Genomic DNA, 14647 nt, shown 5'->3' with positions numbered 1-14647 from the left:
AAGATGGCCATTTCATTCGACGACGTTGCTGTGTATAAACTAAAATTTTCAAGTTTTCATTACTTTCAAATTCATATGACTTTTAAATGGATGAATAAAAATACAAATTGTTTACACCAATTTATTTTTTAAAAATTATTTTAAATAAAATGGCCATCTTAAAAAAAAAATTATTTAAAAAAGTAAAATATTACATAGGTATAACATAATAAATTGTATAATGGGCCTCACTGAGCAAGCTCGTGTGGAGGCCCATGAGCCTTGACTATAGCAAATTACAAGTTTTATTAAATACATTTCTTAAATTAAGATAAAAAAATATTTATCTTAAGTATAAATATGTGCTATGATTAGCACATACCATTATAACGGAAAAGAGTAATTGATGTATGAAATTTACAATATAGAAAAAGTATAACCAGCAGCATGTTGTAATAGCCAATTTGTTAAATTTAGTTTAAATATATAATGATTTTCATAATCACGTAATTCGTAAGGTAGGTTATTATGAATAGTTGGACCAGTATATAGAAAAGAAGATTGAGAGGCGGATTTATGTACATTTGGGGTGATGGGAAATGGGAAATAGGTTTAACTAGATTGTTTTTTACCAAGAAGGTAACTGTTGTTTTGTAATAAAGTTCTTTTACTGTTAGTACATCTATTTCCTCATACAAGTTACTGACATGAAAATCACGGGTTTTTTTTAAGATTACTCTTAGGATATTATTTTGTAAAATTTGTAATTTATTTAGATTACTTTTATTTTCTGCATCCCATGCAATTATGCCATAAGTCCGTATTGATTCTACTAATGCCTTGTATACTGTTTTAATTTGATTTTCGTTTAAAATAGATCTAAGTCGTTAAAAGACATACGAGACAAAATAGACAAGTGCATTAAAAATCGTGGTGCTTACAGCGTAAATGAGTATAGATTAATTAAAAAATATTAACTAGAACAAAAGTTATTCAATTTGTCTTATCTTTGTGGGACATCCTGTATGCTCTCCGTCGCCGTCTTTGTGCCGACCCAGCAAAAGTGGATTTTTTTGTATTTGTCTTTGAGAGGAATAATAATCGTATAACGTGATGACTTATCGTATCTATATATTAATGTAGACAAAACATTTCCATTTGCTTCGAGCAAACAACGCGTGCGGCGTGCGTCTGTTTGAGTTTAAACGGAAAACCGTTGTGGCAATGCGTGGCTCAAATGCAAAATATATAATTTAGACGTTGTGATTTTCCATAGGCGGTCGCCTCTGTTCGTTCGAGTGAAATCGTCGAGTCTCGAGATGAAAAAAATCGCATCGAGTCGAATGATAATTGTCATTTTTTTGACATGCCTGTACAACGGACCCAACGTCGTCTGTCCCGACCGTCCGGAATCTCCGGAAGATTTGCTCGTTCACGTTCAACATGCACAAAATTGGCGATGGATGTGGTTCAGCGAGTTCGGCCGGGTGCATAATCGGTTGCATATAAGTGCGATGTGGGGTGTGGATTCCGGACTCGGTGTTGTAGACAGGCTGCGGATGGTGTCTCCGATGATGGGATGCGCTTACGGCGTGAAATTCAATTGGTTCCTCTTGTTGACGTTTGTCACAATGGAGGAATGCCACACAATGCAGTGGCGCCGGACCGCCTTCGGGGCCGATTGTGCGGACAGACTTGGCAGAGCCATCGGCCACGGCGGTGTTGTTGTACGGAAACTGAAGACCGCGTTGCAGTACGTCGATTCTGTGATCGGTGACGACGTCGAGGACAATCCGTTTTACAATCAACTGGTGCCGCTTGGCTTTTTTTTGGCGGAAATCGCCCCTCTGGTGAACGATTCGTTTCGCGGGTATCCTTATGTGGCAAGTGGCGAGCACGTTGCCCAAACCGTTAACGATCTCGCCGTACGGTCAAGACAATTCCTGCTCTCGACGTGTCGACCCGACTACGAATTTTTCGACCTGCCGGCAACGAGGAATGCGCATCGCCGTCATCCGGATCTCGTCTACCAGTTTTATGTGGGCAGATTGCATTATTACATGGACTACATCGAAAATCACTTGGCCCAACTTCAGCTACCGCGTAACTGACGAACGGCTCGCTCGGTCTTGCAGTCACATAGTCCACGGCAATGTTTGCACAACGTACTCTCGGTTGTTGTATTTTGGTAATTATAAATGTTCAATTCCTTCGTATACTCGGTATCGTTCGTTTTTGTCATGTTAATGTCTTATGAGGTAATATAAAAAATTATTTTTGGATGTTATGTTTTCAACGGTTTAATAAATTTGATAAAAATCAAACGTGCTATTATTTACTGTGTTTCTACAAACGTTTTTTAACTCCAATAATTATTCAAATTTTAATCATTTTATCTGTATCGACACAACTAGACGCTGTCGCATTGAATTTTATTAGCGTTTAATTAACACACCGTGCGAATAATCAACACAGTAACAACAGCCAACATGAACTTTGCAATGTTAAAAATGTATGGTTTGAAACGACGGTAAACGTTTTCCAAAATAAAAGATGAACTTGGATTGGACCGATGACTAATAGCCTCAATAATGGTTTGAATTCCATAATGTTAATGGTTTAATTATGAACAACAGTGCATAGGTGTTGAAAAATCCTATCCACGATCATTATTTGTTGGCCATATAAAGAAAATATAACACATATGTCTTATTTTCGTTTAAACCCAGAAACATATCTAAAATTATTAATATTAAGATAAAATGTTTTTCTTACCAACATATCTTATTCTTAGAGTTGTCGCTTAATAGATTTAATAGATTCACTTAGGATCTATTAAAAGTTAATTAAATTCAAGTTTACACCTACACAGTACACCTGATCTTAAATCTAAACTTTATTTAACTTGTTGACAAAGCAACGCTTGGACCAATCGGGACGTATGATGACCAATTACGGGGTTGTGCCAACCCAAATAAAAACTTTTCAAAGAATCCAATTGATTTCCCTACACCAAATTACCTCTTTTCATTGGTTTGTTTTAAATCACTTTTTACATAAAGAATTTTAATTTGGAAGCTGTATAAAATAATCAATAACGCGCTGGAAGACATTCCATTCAAAATTTGAACCCAACTTTTTACACTTAAGCTCTAGTACAATTTCTGAAAATCCCCTCCGGCATAAAACGAACACTGAATTACGGTCTTCTAGTGGAAAGGTTTTATTAAATTGTTTTTGTTGGTTGGTGAAAGTCTGACGGCAGTATTATGCGGTATGTCTAAAGAATACTCCATAAGTTGAAAAATATGTACTTTTTTGGGTTTTTATCAAACTGAACGGAAAAGGGACGTAATACTAAAAATACATTTTCAACACATTATTTTCATTACAATTTTTTCAAGAATTTTTGTACTCGTGTCGTTACACATTCGTATCGAAGTGTTTATTTGAGAGTGATTTGATCATTTTCAGATGTAATGTTAAATTTACATCTATGACTTTCCCGACCCAATATAGCTCTTTCGCAACTATACTAGCTTTTCTTATGCGGTTTTTGTTTTAAAACCTTTGTCAGCGTGCATTTTTCTTTTGGTACACATAAACGTCATCTGTATACTTCAACTTTATTAAAAATGTCATATATTTTGTTGGATGAATATTCAAAAGATTCCTATAGCGATTGCAAAATACATATATATATATATATATAGAAAAACCATATTACATTACATGTGCGAACGACGTACTTGTTAGATTTACTTCAGATTAATCATACGACTTGACGTTTTAATATTTTTTTTTATTATATTAACACAGACATTAAAATATCATAATATGCTCTATGCAAACACAATACGTGCAACGTGCGTCAACCAGTTTAAGTGGAGAACACTTGTCTGTTTTGTGGTACAAATCATTAATATATAGTTAGTCGGATATTGTACGAAGACTACGGTTGTTCGATCGAGTAAAATTGTTAAGCATAAAAGATTCATAATTGAAAATGATTGCATTGATTAAGTTTACAATATTTGCATGCCTGTACAATAGAACCAATGTAGTACTGGCCGTGTAATTACAAATGTTTTTTTGTTATTATATCAATAACTAGTTTTATCAGGAACTATAAAAAAAAAATTGTTGATTTAAACTCAGCTAGTATCGTCATTTATATAGTATATTTCTGTATTTCTGTATTAAGTATTGTTTTCAATGAAAACGTTTGACGACCTTGTTGAATATGCAACGGTAGATTTTAGTTATAATTAGATATATTAATACATTATTTAAAGTTATCACTGGGAACCGCTGACTTGTAGCGATAATATTATTTTTAATATTATAATAATATATACCTAATGTTTTTGTTTAATTAAAATAAAAAAATGTGAGTTTTACATAGCTAATGTATGGGAACTTAAATATAAATAACACCTATTCAAAGTTAAAACATTAATTGATTGTTCTAAAAAATCGTGGGATTGTTTATGGCATAAAAATGTTAATGTTAAAAATAATCGAAAATTCGAATTAGTCGTTGTGTATATCTCCAAAGAGTATTTTAAGTTTTTGTCTTATAGGAAATACAATCAAACGAAATGGTTTCGTTTCAGCAGGTAAACAAATTCTTAACTCGACATTTCAATTATTATGACTAGAGGTATAAGCAAAAAAAAAAACCATGTACATTTTTAAAACCCTTTGTATTGGTTAAATTAAAAAAACTAAACTAAAGTAAACTAAACCATTGATAAAAACTGATTTTAAAGTAATAATAAGTCTTAAAAGTTTGGTATGTTCTTACCAAACGGTAAGACAAAATTAAAAAAAATCAAACACGTATTAGATTTTATTAGAAAAATAGCATATTAAGGCTAACAAAGTTGTGTGTATATATAATTTTTTTTTTATAGCACTAAATATAGCACTACATTTAACAAAAATAATACCAGGAATCATGATAAATAATAATTCTAATTTATGGACACGATATTTTCAGATGTCAGGCACAATGGGCGATACAAGCCTAAATAACATTGTTGTTATACTTATAGCGGTAACATTATTTTTATTAGTTCTATATTATAAAATAGTAAACCGCAGAAAGACATCATTGGCAAAGCGGATACCAGGTTCAGATGGAACCTTTTTCGTGGGTTTGTTACCTGTTTTACTTGGAGGAGCTGAAAAAATATTGACGAATGTTTTGAAATTGTGTAGAAAGTAATTACGCTGTATCCACGTATATCTAATATAAAATTTCATTGCTCTTTTGGTGTACTGAATGTCATGTAATTTGAGAGCAACAATAATTAGTTTGTTGTCTTTGTGGTATAGATACGAAAATACCTTAATCAAATTTTGGATTTTAAACGACTTATACATATTTCTTAACAACCCTGAAGATATAGAAGTGGCTCTTAACAATCCTGATCTGTTTAACAAAGCTAAACATTATAAGGTGATAAACGAATCAGTTGGGGGCAATGGAATATTTCCAAACAGGAATTTTCAGGAATGGAAAAAGAACAGGTGAATTTTATATAATATTTATATGTAATCTATAACTATATAAAAACCAAAAAATCATATTTGGAAAGAAGAAATATAGCATCAACAAGGTGTAACACATTCAAAACAATAATGAAAATTTGGCTTTTTAATAATAGGAATTCAATTTTTCGCCAATTATTATCATTTTACCTTCAAAATTACCTAATGATATATTATTATATCTAATACAATTTTAATTTGTGCTGATACTTATAGGAAATTGGTAACTGCGGGGTTAAAATATTCGATGCTTAAATCGTTTGTGCCAATACTTTACGAGGAAGCAAAATTCTTGGGTGAACTATTGTACGAGAAAAGGGAAATCAATTCAAATGAATGTGAAATAAGCTGTGCATTTATTGTTTATTAACGCCATTACATTAAACCCGGCCTGAAAAAAAATTTTGTAAATCCGGAGCCAGGTAATTTCTTGGGCATTTGCTTCTTGGGAGGCTCAAATAGATTATTCATAGCTTCTAGACAACATTGTGTGCTGATCTCGAGAATATCTGGTGCCGTTTATAAAAGTATGATTAGTACCACCAAGAAACATTTTTTTGAAATTCTTCATTCCTCTTCGCTGTACTTACTATAATCTAATATTGATGTTATGTTCAGGAATTTTTCTTTCAGAATTTTTCAAAAAAAAAATGTTATTTTGGCAGTTCTTGGGCCCCTTGAAACTAAGGCTAGGGCCATGGTCCCCTTTGATCCCCATTAATCTAGATCTGCAGTGTAAACGAATTATCACTGTTCCAAGGCATACTTTATAACTAAAGTATCCTTTGCCGATAGTGTTTTAGAGCTTGTATGTGTTGTAATACAAATATAAATTTTTGGATTTGGACATACCGTGTAACACACCCGTGGTTTATGAACAACAGTCTGTTCAAGTTGTCGACGTTTAAACGCAAACAGGACATTATTCAAAGTGAAATGTATAATTTTATTGAAGATATAGGAACGAAAATAATTACAGAATTGAAAAATAATATAAACAGTCAAGGAGAACATAACAAAGAGTGTATTGGTCTTAAATCTAAATCTTTAATTGAGATACTACTCGAAAATGGAAATCAGATGACATTTAAGCAAATACAGGATGAAATAATGACTGTTGTAGTCGGTACGTGTTTTTTTAAATATTTTAATTGGAACGGATTGGTGGCATGTATATTATAGGGGACCTTTTAAAATGTTAAGACTCAGATTATATACTTATAACAAGTTACCATTTTTTTTTATCATAAAATCTGTGATTAGTCAAATTGATTGTATGGTATGGATAAAATTTGATAATAATTGGTCAAAAAATATGGTTTTAGCGGGTCAAGACACAACATCTCTGACGAACGCATGTACAATATTTATGTTGGCTCATCATCAGGACGTACAAAATAAAGTAAACTATAACTTGTATTTGGTTTTATAAATAAAAAATTAAATATTATAGATATTCGTGGTAACGAAAAAGTTATATATTTTTTATTTCTTGCCAATAAATAGGTGTTGGAAGAGTTATTGACAATATTTTCTTCTGGCGATCCGGACAGACCACCTACCTATGAGGATTTACAAAAAATGGTTTACTTGGAACGTGTAATCAAAGAAACTCTGAGACTTTACACGGTTGTTCCTGTGTATGCAAGAAGCGTTGAAAAAGAAACAATGATTGGAGGATATTTAAGTCCCTGCAGGTACGGCAGTAGACAAATTCGTTTGATAGATTGCCACATTTGGTGCCTAAAACTATTACTAAGTTAAGTAATTTTTCAAAATATCTACAGGGTCAACGCTTGTAGTTTTCACTCATCTGTTACACTTGAATGCGGAATTCTATCCGGAACCAAAAATGTTCAATCCGGACAATTTCTTGCCAGAAGACATGTCGCGGTCGCCATCCGTATTCGTTTCTTCCTTTTAGTGCTGGTTACAGAAATTGCCCTGGTATCAAATATGCAATGCTTCAAATCAAAACTATCATCTCAACGTTGGTCAGGTCTTATCTTATCGGTTTTCTCCGTCGGATAAATGTCCCAAACCTGAAAATCTTCGTTTAACCATAGGGATGACACAAAAATTTGTCGACGGGTGCTACGTTAAAATAGAAGCGAGAACATAACCAATTATTGAAGCAGGATTCTGGGTTATAGTTCTTTACATATATTATGGATAAGGTTGTTCGGATAATTACCTAATCATATTGGTAAAGGGGTTCGTTTTATTTTATTTTTCATCGGTTTCGGTTAACTCAAATATTAACTATAACTAATAAGTTATATAATTATGTTCATTGGTTGGTGTTGCCTAGTCTGTCAATAGATTTTCTATAAATTCATTAAGCTTTTATCATCGTTTATCTGTTAGTTAATAAAATCAATATATAGGTACCTACTTATTAATTATTTATATTTGGCCTTTGTTATAATAATTATCAAAATAATATTAATCATTGAAATATTAAAAATATCATATTACTTGTGTATTATGTCAATATTTATTTAATTTGAATAAACCCTGAATAAAAAAATACCTGATGATGTCGAAACCGGATTGGTGTAAAAGTGTTTAAAGTTGCAAACAGCCTAAATGGCTTATGTAGCTTACAAATACAAAATTCAGCAATTATAAAATATAGTCCAGGCAAGAGAATATGTATATACCTCTAATCGCTATGATCATAACGATTGGTGAATGACTAATGAGACAACTTGTATTACTTCTTAATTATTTTTTAATATAAATTATTTATTATTTAACAAACCTTGCTAATTATTTTTTCATACTGTCCATTAATCGGTAAACCTAGTAATGAAAGGTTTTCAGTAAACACAATTAAATTAAAGAATATTTACAGTCTGCACAGTTTCTTTACACAATAAGTAAATAGGTTTTGTGTGAAGAATCTAAAGTTATACGGTTAGGTTTGATGTTGGTATGAAATTTGAAAGATTTGTTTGGTGTACAAAGAAATACAGAATGTTGCCTATTTTAGTATTACAATAATTAAACCATTGATATCGTTAAATGCAAAATTTATTTTTTTATAGTATCTCATAGAACATTAACATGATAAAGATGAATGAATTTATAAACATGATACTATTTGTATAAAGGCAATGAACATTTGTAGTTACTAAATTACACAACGAATACGAATTGTACATGGATTTTCATGGACTATATTTCCGGCAGACTGCATTAGCTCGTTGTTAGTTTTGAGGTAGATGAAGTTGGGTCAAGTGATTGTTGATGAAATTAATATACGAATGTAATCTCTCCGCGTAGAACAAGTAGATACCATTTTGATAGCGTACCTGGACAAACTGATTCCTTATGGCGGTTTGATCGAAAAACTGGTAGTCCGGTCGACACGTGGAGAGCAAAAAATCTCTTGAGATTCCAGCCAGTTCGTTGCCCAATTGGTGGACGTCTTCAAACTTAATCGATGCAATACTCTTCATGTTGAAACTTTTGTACTATGTATGAAAAATCGAAATGTCTATATATTTTTGGTTTGTGCCACGAAGTAGACAAGTGTTTTCGGCGTAAACTAACCGACGCGAATTGCACGCATTGTTTGCTTAGAGCGCCGTCAATTTTCATAATTACAAATCTGAATAAAAAAAGTGACGAGGACGTATTAAATTTAATTTTTTTCTTCCACAATTATTATTATTATAAACAAATTGTCTAGTAGTATTGGGTCGGTACAAAGTGTTAACAGAGCATTTAGAATCGGGTGGGTTACTGGCCTAATGGAATTTAACTGCAACTAAAAGTGTCAAACGCTATTTTAAATAAATATTTCAATGCCACTCTAAAAAAAAATTGTAGCGCCAAAATTTAGCGTTGAAAGTAGCACCATTGAGTATATATTGTATAATATTGTACAATGTATAAGACTATATGTTGTTTATTAAATTTTAAGTCATTTCGTTTCTATATTATACTGTTATAAGAAACTCTCACTTCTTAGCACAAGCTTTTAGCTTTTTAGAAGTGAGTCAATATAATTTATTCTTATTTTGTACTACATTACTTTTTTGTTGTACCGAAAATTTTATATTGGCAAAATAAACTAAATAGCAAATTTAATCGATGCGATTTTTTGCATACTGAAACTTTTAGAGTTCAAAATTTCACTCGAACCGACACACGTTGTCTATATTGAAAATCGGAATGTCCTTTGCGTTCGTGCCACGCAGTAGACAAGTGTTTTCGCATAAAACAACTCACTCACAGCGTAGCCATTGTTTGCTTAGTGCGTGTGAAAATTGATTGTCTATTCGATTGTTTTAATAATCTGACTATTCGACTCTTAGCCACGTTCGTTGTATGTTTTTACGGGTATTTTTCAAATCTTGCAAAATTAATTTAACCCACTCCCCGATGTCGTAGAGGGCTAAAACTTGGCACAGACACTCATCGTGGATGACAGTACAATATCCTGTAATCATATTGGGACTCGGACATCCAGGTCGCCCTACGCAGGGTCAAATGTGGGGGTCACTCAACGAATTTAGACTTTTCTTTTTAGTCAAAAGATGTTTAACATTATTTAAAATTGTAGTTAATTTTCGGTTGTTTTCAAATTAATTGACATTTTAAATAAAATATGCTGCAATTGATTGGTAAATTGTTCTTGTGAAAAAATTATTTTTTACTTTTTAATTCACTTTTTACTATTTTTTTTTTAGAAAAGCGTGTTTTTCACTATATCAAACTATATAAAAAGGCAAATAGTCAAATACTGAAGTAGAAATGTTTAGTTATAAATGGGGGGGGGGGGGAAGTACTCGTAAAAAACAATTGTAATAGGAAAGTTAAAAAAAACGACGGCATATGTTCTTCTATGTTCAATGCAACAAAAAAAGAGTTATATCAATGAAGATTTAATCATTTTATTCATAAAAAGTATTAGGAAAAGTAAATAAGACACGTTCGATGAGTACCATAGATTAAATATAAGTTTTCTCGTTGTACGGTAACGCTACCGGTACTTTTCAATTAAAATTATTCAGTTAATTTTCTTATAACTGCAGAGTGCTACCGTTGAGTATAAATAATAATAATAAGTTTATTTTGCCAATATAAAATTTTCGGTACAACAAAAAAGTAATATAGTACAAAATACGAATAAATTATATTGACTCACTTCTAAAAAGCTAAAAGCTTGTGCTAAGAAGTGAGAGTTTCTTATAACATTATAATATAGAAACGAAATGACTTAAAATTTAATAAACGACATATACTCTTATACATTGTACAATATTATACAATATATACTCAATGGTGCTACTTTCAACGCTAAATTTTGGCGCTACAATTTTTTTTTAGAGTGGCATTGAAATATTTATTTCAAATAGCGTTTGACACTTTTAGTTACAGTTAAATTCCATTAGGCCAGTAACCCACCCGATTCTAAATGCTCTGTCAACACTTTGTACCGACCCAATACTACTAGACAATTTGTTTATAATAATAATAATTGTGGAAGAAAAAAATTAAATTTAATACGTCCTCGTCACTTTTTTTATTCAGATTTGTAATTATGAAAATTGACGGTGCTCTAAGCAAACAATGCGTGCAATTCGCGTCAGTCCGTTTACGCCGAAAACACTTGTCTACTTCGTGGCACAAACCAAAAATATATAGACATTTTGATTTTTCATACATAGTACAAAAGTTTTAACATGAAGAGTATTGCGTCGATCAAGTTTGGCATTTCCATTTTTTTGGCATGCTTACGCGACAATACCGACGTGTGCGCAGACACGTTAGAACTTTTGCTCGGTCGCGTTCAACAACCACGACACTGGCAATGGATGTGGTTCAATGAGTTCGGCAATGTAAACAACCGGATGCCACTATGTAGAATATGGTGTATGGATTCTACACTCGGTCCGGCGGATAGGCTGCGAATGGTCTCGCCAATGATGGGATGCGCTTACGGCGTGAAATTGAATTGGTTCCTTTCGATGGCGCTCGTAGCGACCGACGAATGTCACACAATGCATCGCAACAATAACCGATACGCAGGCGATTGTTTGGACCGACTCGGGGAAGCCGTCGGAAATGGCAGTAATGTCATCGAAACACTGATGGACGCGTTGGCGTACGTAGATTCCGTAATCGATGACGATATTTTTGAAAATCGATTTTACCGACAACTCGCGTCGGTCGACATATTTTTAATGGGACTGATGCGCATAGCGTCTAATGGACTCTACGGGTATCCAAACCTAGGAGGTGAGAATATCCACCAATTGGCCAACGAACTTGCCGGAGCCCTAAGTGCGTTTTTGCTGTCGACATGCCAACCCAACTTCCAAGTTTTCGATCTAACGGCAATAAGAAACGAGTTCGTCGCTGACCGCCATCCAAACGGTATCTACTTGTTTTACGTAGAGAGGTTACATACTTACATGAATTACATCAACAACCATTTGACCCAACTTGAGATACCGGACGACTAACAAACGTGGTAAATTTAAATTCGACGTGCAATCGTCTGGATTGTGTATTTTATTAGTTACAAATGATTTTTTTTTCCTTTATATAAATATTATCATTTTTACAAATTCAATAAAATTCGTTATTTTTTGTCGTGTAATGTTTTATGATGTACTATAAAAAAATAAATATTGGATTTAATGATTTCAATGGTTTAATAAATATAATGGTACTCATCAACCCTGGCTTATTTACTTTTCCTAATCTTTTGTATAAGAGTCAAATAGTCAGATTATTAACACAGATGAATAGTCAAGTAAATAAACCCTTGCTGTACAAAACATGTTTCTATACAATGATTTGATAATCCTTATGATAAATTGTCTAATAAAAATAGTTTAAGAAAAATCGTATTATATTTCATTTTTGACGACGTATTTTCTATTTAGTAAAATTTTAAATTGATGATTCAATACCTATTGGTTGTATTACTATAGACATTCAATTTTCATTTGCTTTAAGCAAACAATGGCTGCGATGTGCGTTATTTTATGCAAAAACAGTTGTCTACTGAGTGGCACAAATGCAAAAAGTATAGACATTGTGATTTTTTTCTATAGATTACTTTGCTCGTTCCAGTGAAATTTTTAAGTCTAAAAGTTTTAATATAAAAATAATTATACTGTGATGGTTTTGGACTGTACTTGGATTTTTTTCAAATAAAAAAAAATAGTGTAGCATTTAATATAATAGTATGTACACTGTTCTATTCAAATACATGTCCAGTACTTGTTGTACTTGTTGTGACTTAACTTTAACTAAAATCGTCGGTCAGCCTGCCGCCAATCCTGTTCCAGCCGTAACTCCGCTGCACGCATTTGCCCCATTGCTTCTGCCATTGCGCCCGCTGCTCGGCGCTGGACTTTGGGTCGTACACGTCTGGGTCGCAGCGGTGATTGCCGAACTTGATGTTGACCGCGAGGCCCGCGGCCACGGCCACGCCGTAGACGGCCATGTCTCTGCGGTGATTCTTGATCACCCGAATGCCGCACACGTCGGCCTGCTGTTGCAACACGTCGTCGTACTCGGAATACGAGCCGTCCATGAACGCCGTGTGGACGGATTTGCGCGAGTCGCTCTGGGACGCGTTGAACGCGTCGGCCACGGTGAAGCACATGGAGTCGACGGCGGCGCGCGCCAAGTGCTCTTTGCTCGTGTCGCCGGTGATGCCGCACATTATGCCGCCGGCGTCTGCGCGGCCGTACGGAGCGGACGACACGCCCTCTTCCGTGGCCATGTACGCCGGCGTGCTGGGGCCGGCCGTACAATAGACGTTCATGCACTCGGCCGTCGACTTGAACAACGCCAAGTTGCTCACCAGACTGGCCACGGCCATGTTGACCTGAGACGTGGCTTGCAGCGCGTACAGCATGGCGGAGTTGGCCTTGTGGTCCGCCGTAACGCAGGCCACCACCGCGGTCAGGGCGGACGACGTTACCGGACTGCGGCCCGTGACGCACATCACCGTCACGCCCCGTTCGTCCATGGTGACGCTCGCTTGGCCGGCCGAGTCGCAGCCGTGCCCGCAGAGCACCGCGTTCGGCCGGCTCATCACCGAATACACGGACAGGCCGATCAATTCGCCGACGGTGACGACGGCGTACAACGTGGACGGCGACGGCGCGCGAATTGGCGGCAACGATGCCACACAGATGTTGCGGTCCCGGCAAACGGACTCGTCCCACTCGGGGCCGGGCAAGGCCATCAGACGGGTCTGCGAGGCGTTTGTCACGTCCGTCGTGTACACCTGCCCGGAAGTGAGCATCCACAGCGTCCACGTGTCCCACGTGCCGAACCGGCATTTGTGGCCCGCGCGCTTCACCGGTTCCGAGTGCCGCGTCAGCCACTCGACCGCGGCGTCCGGCCCGTCGGCCGCTCTGGCGTCCGTCCGGTGCACGGCGTTGCACAGCACGCCGCCCGTTTCGGCGTCCCACGCCAGCACGGTGCCCGGTTCGTTGGTGACGCCCAACGCTTTGATGTACGTCACCGGCAGTCCGCTGCGGCACATCTCGTTGGACACGTTGGCCACGACCTCGTTGACGGCCGCCCACACCTTGGCGGGCTCCTGTTCCACCCAGCCCGGTTGCCACGCGGCCGCCGGCTGTCGACAGTCCGACGACGACGACCCCGTCGTGAGCATCGGCAGCCGTTTCGACGAAGTGGCCACTTCCTGGCCGGTAGTCGTCGAGAACACGGCGAAGCTCACCAGATCCGACTCGACGCTCAGCGCGCCTATCAATTCGGCCTGCGGTCTTACCGCCATAACTTCAAGTTGGGTGCATTACATAACTTTACTCGTTTATCGAATGCGTTATTCTTAATCGTTAAGCTTAAGACAAAAATAAACACAATTATAATTACCAGGAGACCGTGTTATAATTATTTTTAGCTAATATAAAAAAAAAAAATATAAACACTCAATATATATCATATAGAAGGTTTACATTAGAAATGTAATTAATTTTTGACATTTTCATGTCTTAGCTCTGGCACATAACCGAAAAAGCGAAACGGAAAAAATCAGCCATTTTTCAGCCGAGTCATATGATGATCATAATAAGAAAAAAAACCTTTTTGGAATATTTTCTTAAATTTT

The 14647-nt window shown here is 35.7% G+C and overlaps 1 protein-coding gene and 1 long non-coding RNA gene across 2 annotated transcripts; one reads left to right on the top strand and one right to left on the bottom strand.

Moving 5' to 3' along the window:
* Positions 1–4165: 4165 nt before the first annotated feature.
* LOC126847991 (uncharacterized) lies at positions 4166–5845 on the top strand. The gene is made up of 3 exons (XR_007687184.1): positions 4166–5205; positions 5320–5514; positions 5752–5845. It is a non-coding gene; the product is annotated as an uncharacterized LOC126847991 (long non-coding RNA).
* Positions 5846–12805: 6960 nt separating this feature from the next.
* Positions 12806–14314, bottom strand: LOC126847939 (glycerol kinase-like). The gene has a single exon (XM_050588381.1). It carries the CDS (start codon positions 14312–14314, stop codon positions 12806–12808), a length of 1509 nt encoding a protein of 502 aa, XP_050444338.1.
* Between the last annotated feature and the right edge of the window lie 333 nt (positions 14315–14647).

Source organism: Adelges cooleyi, unplaced genomic scaffold, assembly GCF_023614345.1.
Source record: "Adelges cooleyi isolate 19-005CV unplaced genomic scaffold, UGA_ACOO_1.1 ACOO_flye_CR_arks_rails_tigmint_CR_PRNA_14, whole genome shotgun sequence".
In the NCBI taxonomy this organism is placed as follows: Eukaryota; Metazoa; Arthropoda; class Insecta; order Hemiptera; family Adelgidae; genus Adelges; species Adelges cooleyi.
This window is presented reverse-complemented; position numbering and strand designations above follow the sequence as displayed.

Excerpts from the sequence above, each read along its gene's own strand:
- LOC126847939 (XM_050588381.1), bottom strand. The coding sequence starts at position 14,314 with ATGGCGGTAAGACCGCAGGCCGAATTGATAGGCGCGCTGAGCGTCGAG.